The sequence below is a fragment of the Anguilla rostrata genome, chromosome 6, assembly GCF_018555375.3.
Source record: "Anguilla rostrata isolate EN2019 chromosome 6, ASM1855537v3, whole genome shotgun sequence".
Lineage (NCBI taxonomy): Eukaryota > Metazoa > Chordata > Actinopteri > Anguilliformes > Anguillidae > Anguilla > Anguilla rostrata.
The window spans coordinates 14,050,815-14,062,849 of NC_057938.1; the positions used below are offsets into that span (position 1 = coordinate 14,050,815).

A 12,035-nucleotide genomic window follows, 5' to 3' on the forward strand; every position below is an offset into this window, starting at 1 on the left:
TATCAATTAAAACCATTTAATTTCAAGTTCTTCAATTCAATCGTTTTATTTGATAAATAAATAATGTGTCACATAAAATCTTTATGCAAAGTACATACAACATATTGCATATAGAATAATGTGCAGTCTTCAGCTCAAAGCATTTCATACACTTCACAATAAATCTTGCTTTACACACCACAAAGATTCATAGAAAATCTTATTAAAAGCCTATTCCATTTAAGTTCTTTATTAAATTATTTTTACAGTCATTCATTTTAACCACAAAGCCACCTTTTCAATGTCTTTCAAAATGTACAATTGATGTTTACTAATTTGTGTCATTTAATTTTAGTGTTTCAGACCATAATTGCCTCACATAATTGAGCCGCAATAACTGGTAGACAGAACTGAGCCCTATACAGTATCTTTCCCTTGATAACACAACAATGAGAGGAATGGCCATAGGCCAATGCACGCCAAATCCATTCTTAAAAATAACATCCGAGAACTGTCTGGCTAACACAAGTGTGATATGTGTGTTGTGTATATTAAGGGTCACTACAATTAATAGCATTGTTAGCTACGTCATTATTATGCAAACTGCCATTCTTTCATATTAGAATTCAGTGCTGATTACAGAGTCTTTCTCTGCCTCATTATTGGCATTTTACAGTTCACAGATCATTAAGCACAAATTACAGGGGTTGCAGCCAGTTTCATAAATCAGAACAAACTGCATATTATGAAAGGTGTTGACACAAACAGAAAAGTGGCTGGCTAAGAGTGAGCTATTTTTATGTTATCATTGCCTCCAGTATTTCCATTGACTGATAAATTCTATGACAGGGAACATGAACCGTTAAAATGACAGTTTACCATGAAAGAATATCCACTCTATCAGATCCATTCATCATGGTGCACAATTACATTTGCAAAGAGTTTATCATTCCAGATTCATTTTGGTGATTTTCCAAACTTGATATATTGCCGACACTTGCATCTAGGTACTTTTTTCAACCAATTTTTCTTCCCAAATTTTTATATTGCATTTTGGAATGCCAATTGTATTTGCGAGCCTTATCAGCACATTGTATTCCATCTGCTAATGAGGTTCCAATAAGCACTAAAACACGGCCTCCCAGTCACCACATCTTTGAACTCTGCAATCCCCCTGCTAAGGCACACAGTAATTGCATCATACTAGATTTCATGGCCAGCTGGTTCAGGCAAACACCGCCTGATCAAACAATAGAAAACTGGATACATCAGAATGTTGACTCAATCCAGGCTTTTGCCATGCATAATCAGATAGAAATGCCCCAAAGGTGACACACGCTTTTATGGCATTTTAGTCCTTCATTCAATCTTCTGGTAGAGTTTTATGTCCTTAGCTATCACAAATTAAGTGATGCATTATTTCCGGTTCCAATCAGGTTCTATTTATCATTATTATTATTTTTATTTATTTTATTTTTTTAGATTCAATTAAATTCTTATTCTGTGTCTTATTCTGTATCTATGTGAAGCACTTTGAATTGCTTTGTGTATGAAAGGTGCTATACAAATAAACTTGCCTTGCCTTGCCTTAAATCAAGGGTGCCATTTTGGAGGCCACTGTAGGTGTTACAGTACAATCCAGCTCTTTTACCAATACACTAAAATGTTTTTGAACCTAATTAGAACCTAATGTATCACTTGCTGAGATTTATTTCTGATGGATAAGGACAAAAATCTTGGACATGCGATTGAATGTAGGCCTAAAATGCCACGTTACTCTATACTGAAATTATCAGTAACTGTACCAACATATTCAAATTTGTTTTACATCTTTACATCTAAAGTTTTGTACATCTTTCAGTAGGATCCATTACTCAGTTAACAGTTCACTTTTCGGGATTTTTAAACATTATTTCAGTTCTGTTACCTTAAGTGTATTTCCTTGCATTAGACCACAATTCCCTGAATCCCCAAGACTTGTCACTGTAATGCCAATAAAAAACATACTCTAAAACCACAATAATAGTACCAAACCAAACAGATCTCCTGAAAGTGAACGTTCTCTTCAAGGGAATCACATCACCACTCAACAGGAACACAAGCACTTCACCGTGCACAAAAGAAAACCACCCGTCTAGGACAATGATGTCTCACATTTGATTATTTTTTCCTTGGATTAACTGTCCCCTAGAGATGCATTTGTTAGAACAAAAAAGAACAACTCATTACAACCCCATTACAAGAGTCACAAACTACTGGGAAACGATCCATATGCATGTCTTCATATCATATGCTGTTTTACCTTAATGATTAATTCAATATTTTTACAAAGGCAAAAGCAATCAAACACATGAATCACATTTAATTGTATCATGCTTTCATATAAGTATTTATTTATAGTGCAGAAAATGGTAACTCATTTTAGAACCAGTGAGCATAATCCGATGATCTGATTTTTGTTGTAATGCTTGTTAACAACGTGCGATTCTTAGATATGCCAAACAAGAGCTAAGTGTGCAGCACAATCAAATGAGATCAAAAGAGCTAATTAAATTATGTCTTCCTTTTTAAAGTAACAAGCTGTTACAGAATTCATTTAAACAAAATGGTACTTAAAGAGATAGTAGTGCAGACCCTTGCAAAATGATCATGTATTCAAAATCCTCATTGCGTGGCAGTGTAGTATAATGGTCCACAAACCATGTGAAAAGTACGTGAACTATAAAAATTGTGTAAAATGTGAGTGGGAAAAGGTAACCTATGCTATTTCAATTCACATGTTTTGTTTTCATACGTGAAAATGTGGAATTTCACATGATTCCATGTCACGTTTTGTTTTTGGAAGTGGAAATTTTCATTCTCAGGAGTAAAAAGGCAATCACACATAAAATGGTTCAGTTCATATGTAACATTTTCTTTTCACATATGTATATTTTAATTCATGTGAAAATGTTACACGCACCTGTGAAATAATGATTTTCTAAGGTGAATGTTTTTATATGTATGATATATAAGCCTGCTCATTTTGCAAGAACGGGGACCGCAAACACTCACACGCACATACTTGTGCACACAAACAGCAAGTTCAGTTTTAGCACCACAGGAACATAGGCTGCTCATTTCTAGATCATAACAAAGTTCTCAAATGTTGTAACCTAACCAAAGACAGCAGTAATCAACACCTAGGCTTTGCATTCAGAAATAGGCACCATCTTTCCCATCTAAGTATTCTGCATTAAAAGATAAAAGACATATAACAATAAAGTTTAGAGATAGCAATCAACTTGATGCAAACAAATGCAGCCACAGACGTCAGGTGCAGTGACACCTAGGAACAGGCAGAGGAGGAACAAACTGCACCTGCGCCAATGAATGTGAATGATCAGTTGAAAGAGGAAGATAAAAAAAAAACATCCAAGATAAGAAAAAATAGCCCAAATTATGACAAGCTGCCCAAAGCCATTTATCTCCACATAATAGCATAAAAAAATAACCCATTTGGGTAGGAATCTGCCAAATCTGGCAATACTGAGCATGGGACTGCTAATTTAGCTAAATCTAACTTGTTTTTGTGTGCCCTGCAATATATTGGCATCCTGTCCAGGGTGTATTCCTGCCTCTCGCCCAATGCACGCTGGGATAGGCTCCAGCACCCCCTGTGACCCCGCTCAGGATAAATGGGTATAAATAATGAATGACATGGTTTTGTAACATTTTTTTTCCCCACGAAATAAGCTTCAGTCTGGAGCATTTTATTTTCCCATCTTATGTTCATAGTTCTGTAATCCATCCATAATATCTTTTAGACATTCAGCCAAAATAAACCCTGCCAGAGTAACATTACAAACATATTCATATCAGAAAATTGCCTGTTGATAGGCCTACATATAGTACATATCCAAAAATGGCAAGCATTGTTGGGCTGAATGGCCTGTTCTCATAATTATGTTATGTTATGTTATGTTTTGTTATGTTATGTTATATAGTACATGATCCTTCCATGTACAAGTGTAGTAGAGCCACTGCATTTCATTCATTTTCATTCTGTGGGTGTTGGACAAAAGTGTATCCTTCGACTAAAAGGTAATCCTTGGGTTAGCCATTTTATTGAGTTTGAGGTCTTATGGTCATATTTGGGGGCCCTTCCATTTATAAAAACCCAGGCTTATCAAATGTAGCTTAAGTAAACTGTGGCCAGTAGAAATTAATAAAGCAGTCAAGCCCTAAGCTCAAATACACATTACCATAAGCTTCTATTTAGAAATTATATTTTTGTAAACAAGTTATTGCTGTCTATATGATAGTGACATATTTCAGAAGAATTATAACATCTTTTCAAATGCAAATTAAAATAGTTTTACTGTGCTTTCTGTGTTACTGAAACACTATTGAGGCAATGTGACACTTTATTAATACCTCAGCTGATATTTTTTATAGTATTGGCTTCATTTTTACATGAGGGTAACCGTGCTTTCCTTTACCTTGCTTTGCTGGCAAGGAATAGGGAACAATAACAGATATGAATTATGACACATTGCCAGCTAGGCTAGGTATCTAATTCTTGTCTTATTTCTTGGTACATAAAACACAGTGTAGCTTGTAATTCTATAATTGACTCTTATACAGTAGCTCATATAAACGTATACATTCATCTCATTCACCTAAGCACTGCTTTGGATACAGTTGACCATACAATTTTACAAAAATTCCTTTAAAAAGTCAGTCTGGACTTAAAATGGCTTGAATCATATTTCACAGTCTGAAAATAATTCATTGCTCTTGATTAGTCTGCGTCAAGAAAAGTAAAGGTCACTTGTGGTGTTCCACAATGCCAGTACTGCTTGGCCCTTTATTATCTTCATGATATATGCTCCCACTTGGTGATATTGTTTGGAGTACACAATATCTTTCCATAGCTATGAGGATTATACAGTGTTGTACACAAGTGTTAAGCCTGGAAAAATCTCAACAGGGGACCTATAACCATATGTTTGTCTGATTTAAAAAACTGGATGTTAGAATTTTTTCTTTAACTGAACCAAACAAAACAAGGGACCCCATTCACAAAAGTAAAATGACTCAGTGTTTCTCATAAGAAAGAAAGGAAAATTATAACGCACAAGTCTGTCATTGATTCACAACAATGTCATGGCATAACTGAACGGAATGGGATTGGATGAGTGGTGGTTTCATCATTTTTAAATACACTTATTTAAATTATTTGCCTGCTGGTTCCAAATCTGCATAGGTTTGACTTGTATTACTTACTCACAGACATTGCTAAGTAATGAAACACCAAGTCTTTCCTCATATGTCATAGCTGACACATCTACAAATATAATGTAAATAAAACGTACATATGGAAGGGCACAGAAGAGGCAAAACCTGGTTTCAACCTCACATATGATTAGTAAGAGTTAACCTTGGAATTGCTTTTCCTTGATGGCGACAGCTGAAGTTCACAAAGGGGATGAAAAGCGACGCAAGAGTTCACGTTTTCTGCTTGACCTGTGAGTAACATTGCCTCTAGCTATCCAGCTAGCTACATTAGGAAGCTATATGGCGGAAGTCAGGTACTTGGGATGAGTGGGTGGGGCTGAGGATGAAGGAGGAGACTTCTTTAATAGTATAAACCCAGGACCACAGCAAGATTTTAAAAATTCTGCATAGTATATCTTTAAGTTTAAGGTTAGAAGTCTTAGTGTAGTCTGAGATTCCGGGATAAATATTGAATTGACACATATGAAAGATGCTATATAAATAAAAACATTTAGAATTAAAGTCATGTAATCAATCAATTTAGTGAAATGTTTGATCTATATCTGAGAAGATCTTATGGGAGGAGTGTGAGAGATTTTGAAGCACAAATTCAAGCAAACAAAATAATGTAGTATATATATATATATATATATATATATATATATATATATATATATATATATATATTGTTTTGTTTTTTAACCTGTGCCAGCAGTTAACCCAATGTTTTACACAACAATGTGTATAGACCTTTCTGCCGCCTTTGACACCGTCAACCATCCCATCCTCCTGTCCTCCCTGGCAGCTATGGGGATCTGTGGCACAGCACTTGACTGGATTGAGTCCTACCTCTCCGGTCGCTCCTTCCAAGTCGCCTGGGCTGGTGCAGTATCAGCACCTCGCCCCCTTGCCACAGGAGTTCCCCAGGGCTCTGTCCTTGGTCCCCTCCTATTCTCCCTGTACACCCAATCTCTTGGTCCTGTAATCTCTGCCCATGGGTTGTCCTATCATTGTTATGCCGATGACACCCAACTCTTTCTCTCCTTCCCGCCCTCTGACACTCAGGTCTCTGCTCGCATCTCTGCCTGCCTGAGGGACATCCAGAGCTGGATGGATAACCACCATCTTAAGCTGAACCCAGGCAAGACGGAGATGATCTTCATCCCTGCTCCATCCTCTAACCTTCTTGACTTTTCTATTTCCCTGGGGACACTGTGGTGTCATCATCACCCACCGCAAAAAACCTTGGAGTGGTGATGGACAACAGACTGTCCCTCTCCCAGAACATCACGGCGGTGAGTCGAACGTGCAGGTTCTTCCTGTACAACATCCGGAGAATCCGCCCCTTCCTCACCACCTACGCAACCCAGCTCCTGGTTCAAGCGATGGTCCTGTCCCGCTTGGACTACTGCAACTCGCTACTGGCTGGTCTGCCAGCATCCGCCATCAGACCCCTGCAGCTCATCCAGAATGCTGCAGCGCGTCTGGTCTACAACCTCCCCAGACATTCCCATGTCACCCCCTGCTCACTGACCTCCACTGGCTGCCTGTTATGGCTCGCATCAAATTTAAGTCCTTGGTGCTTGCATACCAGGCAGCTAAGGGGTCAGCACCAGGGTACATTCAGAGGATCATCAGACCCTACACACCAGCCAGACCTCTCCGTTCTGCCACCTCTGGACGCTTGGCACCTCCCCCTCTTCGCGTCTGCACTTCCCGCTCCCGTCTGCTGTCTGTCCTGGCCCCTCGCTGGTGGAATGACCTCCCCGTGATGGTCAGAACAGCAGAGAATCTCACCACTTTCAAACGCAGACTGAAGACTCATCTCTTCAGGCTGCACCTCTCCCCACCCCTCCCTAGCCTATAGTTCAGCTCATTGTACCTAGCTAGGATAATTTGATTATGTTAGTGTATCTGGTAGGATTGTTTTTGTATGATTAGGTGTGATTCCAGTGCTAGTTTGTACTTTGTACTTGGTAGGATTCTTGCTGCTGAACAAGCTTACTCTACAGGGTTGGAGTCCTGATCGATGTGGTCACTTCTGGCACTACGATCCTTACTTCACTCTAGTGTTTCTTTTGCGCCTCTACATCTTGAAACCTATGCACTTGTTGTACGTCGCTCTGGATAAGAGCGTCTGCTAAATGCCTATAATGTAATGTAATGTAATGTATAAAAATGGAGATTATGTGAAATGATAATGATTGAATTACATCACACTTTTAATGATACCAAGAGAAATTCAACCACATGAGTGATACACAGCCTCAGTTCTGCAACAGTATGTCATCACAAATCAGCTTAAGTGGAGGGAGAGATCTTTTCACCACTTGCATGGGGGGTAAGATCAGGTTGCCTGACTGAGAGTCTGGTTGCGAATTTGACCAGAAAATTTCTTTTGTATGTCATTCTGGTTAAGAGCATCTGCTTAGTGGCTTTAATGTAATGTAACATCCAACCAGGGAACATCCTACTTCTCCCAATAAGTGCTTTAAGAGAATAAAGGAGCTTTAATGACAGCATCACCTACATCACAATGTCCCAGCCTCTGCACAGTGTATTGGTTTTTCAGCTTGGACCAGAGGGACTATTGCCCCCCTACTCGCCCACCAACACCATACCCAGCAGCAACTTATTATTCCTAGGATGTCTCTGGTTCCAGATAAAAACCAGACACAGCCTTGTTTCAGCTACCAGACAGGAGAAAGTCAGAGGATGGTGCATCATGAAACTGTGAAACCAACAGTAGCTAAGTCAGATCACTGCCAAAAATGAAGCAGGAAAATAATAATAATAAAATAATAAACAGCCAGCCTAAATGGCTGATTAACCACGCCTGCTTTTAGCTGTAAAACTGCCCCTATCCTAATACTGACGATGAAGGATTGAATGGAAAGACATTGTCACTGAGGTTTGTACCCAAAAAAAAAAAGCCATAACAGCATTGTTGTGTGTGTGTGTGTGTGCATGTGTGTGTGCTTGTGTGAGTGCATGCGTGTGCAAGCACGCGTGTGTGTGCGGTTAGGCTGATTTGCTGCGGTAACATTTACTAGAGGGCTGATTGAGAGGTGGATGAGCACATCAGTTCCTTTTGTTATTCCTGGGCAGAGTCCGGAACCAACTCATCCAGCTGATGGCACATTAACAATCGCTCCACAAAAAAAAACGCACTTTATGGGCACCGAAGGATTTCTGCTCCTGAGAACTTAATCACATCCAGTTTTTGCTCTGTGCACCGACACACACATGCCAAGACATAGCCATAGATAGGGGTGGTTACAGGCTGGGGTACCCAGCCATGCTGATCTGATTGGTGAGAAACGAGATCACGGAGTGAGTGTTTCACATCAAAGACGCAGTAACTTTGTTTAATTGTGTGCATGTGTCATTCCGCCATGTAAACACCATTAATCTCTCCACTTCCATTCCGAGTCCTTTTTCTAACCAGGAACGAGATGGAAATACGTATATATTTTTCTACTGTTGATGTTTTTGGGAAATCCTAAATTTAGAGAAATTATAGAATCAATGAAATGATGCATGTTCCTGGCAGATAAGTAATATTGCTGGATTTTCATTGGCTATTAGAATTTGCTGTCCACTGCATGGCAAAGGCTTTTTTTGTAAAAACGCCATATCAGAGGGCTCCCATATAGGATGCGCCTGCACCTCTTCCTACCTCCTCTGGAGCCAGGATGTGTTTTCCCACAAACCTCCCCCACCCCCACCCCGCGGTTAACTTCCCAGGCGGACATTGAGAGTGTCATCATCTCCCTCCTAGCACCCAGCGGGAAATCCATGATGCCACAGATTCACCACACCACCCACATCCTCAGCTCCATATTCTTCAGAGTTGCCTCATCAGTACCCTTCTTATTTCAGGCATTGTTCTGTCAGCAAGAACAAAATTTACAAGGACTAATAAGAGCAGTAGTGAGTCTTGGGGTATTTGAAACTAGACTTGACACTGCAAGATACGCTTTAGTCAATATGTCTGTTGATATGGCAGTAACTGTTCAGTTATGCCACAGATACTACAGACAAACCAAATGGTCAGTTCAACATTCTTAACATTTAAGTTCCTTATGTTGAAACTGAAGTACTTTGATTTGATTAATCTTATGAATATTCATGAGGGAGCGTGGCCAAGAACAAAACAATAGCAATGGGTGTTTCCTTCAGCCCTTTGTGAATGTTCAGAAACTGCAATATAGCAGGAGACACTACAGTGTTCATCTTGTACCTCTGTGGGTAGAACGTATGTAAGAAATGCAGAAGCCGACCACCTGGTCAGTTTGTAGAATCTGTGATGAAACCTGATTACTGAATTTTATTTTTTTTAACTCCGGAAAGTGAATTACCTCTTTATTTTAATAATCCCTCTCAGTTAACAATGACTTTTAATACATGTAAGTGTATTTTCTCATGGTATTATATAGATGCACTATATAAGTATGACATAGTCGTGTAAGGTTTCTGAGAGAGAGAATTTTTTAAGCGGGGCATCAGCCTGAAATGTATTATGATCCATAGTTAAGACTGGGAAAACAGGTTTTGTAAGCAATGATAACATGAGTATGTTAATAAGTAAACACAGCCAGAAAGAAGCAAGTGGCTCTTGAGTGAAGTGTTGAAGTTGTTGTGGGTGAATTCAGAATTGGGAATGAAGTTGAATGGAGTGCAAAAATATTGAGCTTGAATCAGCCTGGAGGAAAGCTTCTGAGAGAATATTAAATTGGGAATAGTATTTTATTGTGTAGTATTTTATTGAAACACACTAGAAAATATTAGTTTACCAAGACTCCAACATTCAGTGTAATAGGAATTCAGAAAAGTTTGGATCACCAGCTTTGAAAACTGTCTGTTTTATGGCCTTTATGGCGTTCAATTTGGCATCAGCATCATACATTCATATGTACGTAAGCTTAGTTCAGTTAATAAGCATGAGGCCATGTCCAAGCCAGATGGCTCATAGGGTTGGTTCACAGCCCAATTACTGTCAGAGGAAAGCGCCAGCATGAAAATTCATTCACTGGACAGGGCTCCCCTACCAATAATCCATCTATTTTCACACCGAGCATCTTAATAAAGTCACTGGTATGACTCTCCACCCAAAACCTTCAATGGATGAACACTATCCCAGATAACTCAACCGGTAGAAGATTGCCTTGTGCTTTGAGGCTCTCAAATCTTTTTCAAATATTAAGGTGAAAATTTAATTTCAATGCCCACGTGTGTGTGTGTGTGTGTGTGCGTGTGTGTATTGATTTTTGTAGCAAATATACATTATTCACTTACATGGCAATACAGGACAGTGGCCTGAGCCCATGAATTGGTACTTCTCTTGATCATTAGCCAACTGCTACTGATACTTCACATTACTGCACAATAAACATCTTTAAAAGATATTTCTGTTCCAGAAATAATATTTAAAAGGTCTTGGATTAAAGAAATCAGACCGGTATCATTTCTAGTCTTGTTTTCAGTCAAATGACGATTTTAAAATGAAAAAAAAAGAAATTACTGGCAACATGCCATTGTAATGGCGACAGGTGTTGGACTTGTATGCTCGTTACGACATCTGTTTGGTACTGTAGGCTATTACTTTTGTATTTTATTATTTATTATGCATGCATTATGTATTTGTACTTCTATGTATTTATATAACGTTTTTCAAGCAACCACAAATGAAGTTCAATTCTGGGAAACTTATGAAAGAAAGTATGTTCAAAACTAGCGAAAATAGCCTACGTATTAGTAGAATAGCTACTTCGTGTACTTTTAATATTTCACTTTCCATTAAAGAGAACGAGAATACCTTTACCTGATGCAGCTATGGTACTGGTACAGTGATGCCCCAGGTGTGCCAAACTTACCTGTCGTCGTTTTGCCATCCCTGGTCACCGAGTAACAAATCCCTAAATCTGTAACGGGGTGGAAGAGGGGGAACTTCGCTTTCCAAATCAACCATTTTCCACAGAAGTGCGCTCCGGTCACGCAGGGAATTAAACAGTCTCAAAATCCAAAATTAAATTCGGAAAACCTTGATTAATAACAGCAAATTACTCTCTGACAATTGTTGCAACCGAATGGAACGGTGCATTTTTCTGCGCAAGAAATGGGCAGACAAATGCTTAATTCAGCCAGAGCTCTGTGCTGGAGCCTATTGTCTGATGCAGGTATCATAGATTAATAAAACTGAAATCATCATATGGGCCGACGAGTCTTCATCTGTTGCTCTTCAAACCTACTAGGCTGTATTAGGCAGCTGGTCCGTGCCTCTGTGAAAATCGCTGTCTGAGAAATACACCTACTACAGTGGATGTTTGCATCCTTAGAATGTGCTTCAACGCCCAGTGACCAATCGAATTACATCATTCGCATCCACGAAAGACAAGCAAGTATCATCCACCAAAGCGTCAAGCACGCGCGTATACACACGCTCATACTCATACATACGAACATACATGGATACATGCATACGTACGCACGCACGCACGCACCCACTCTCTCACACACATAGCTACACATACACACACACACACCGCGGTTCTGTTCTGCAATACCACAACTTTACCGACTTTATTGCACTAACCGAAATATTACTGCAATCGAGTTTATCAATTCTTTCCCAATCAGAAAATTGCTTCGTGTCAGAATTAATCTGATTCTTTGCATATTGTAATTATGTATTTTTGTACATAGTGGTTATGGCAATGTGCACTTTTTTTATTTAACAATTAATCTATATATCTACCGTGCCTGTCTCTCAATTTGACAATATATGTGACTAGATG

The 12,035-nt window shown here is 39.1% G+C and overlaps 1 protein-coding gene across 1 annotated transcript in view; it reads right to left on the bottom strand.

Moving 5' to 3' along the window:
• Positions 1 to 11,770, bottom strand: part of kcnt2a (potassium channel, subfamily T, member 2a) — a 51,782-nt gene extending 40,012 nt beyond the window's left edge. Inside the window, exon 1 of the mRNA XM_064338523.1 lies at positions 11,115 to 11,770. Coding sequence (XP_064194593.1) covers positions 11,115 to 11,209 — 95 coding nt within the window. The 5' untranslated portion in view covers positions 11,210 to 11,770. The remainder of the gene's footprint in view (positions 1 to 11,114) is intronic.
• Positions 11,771 to 12,035: the final 265 nt, after the last annotated feature.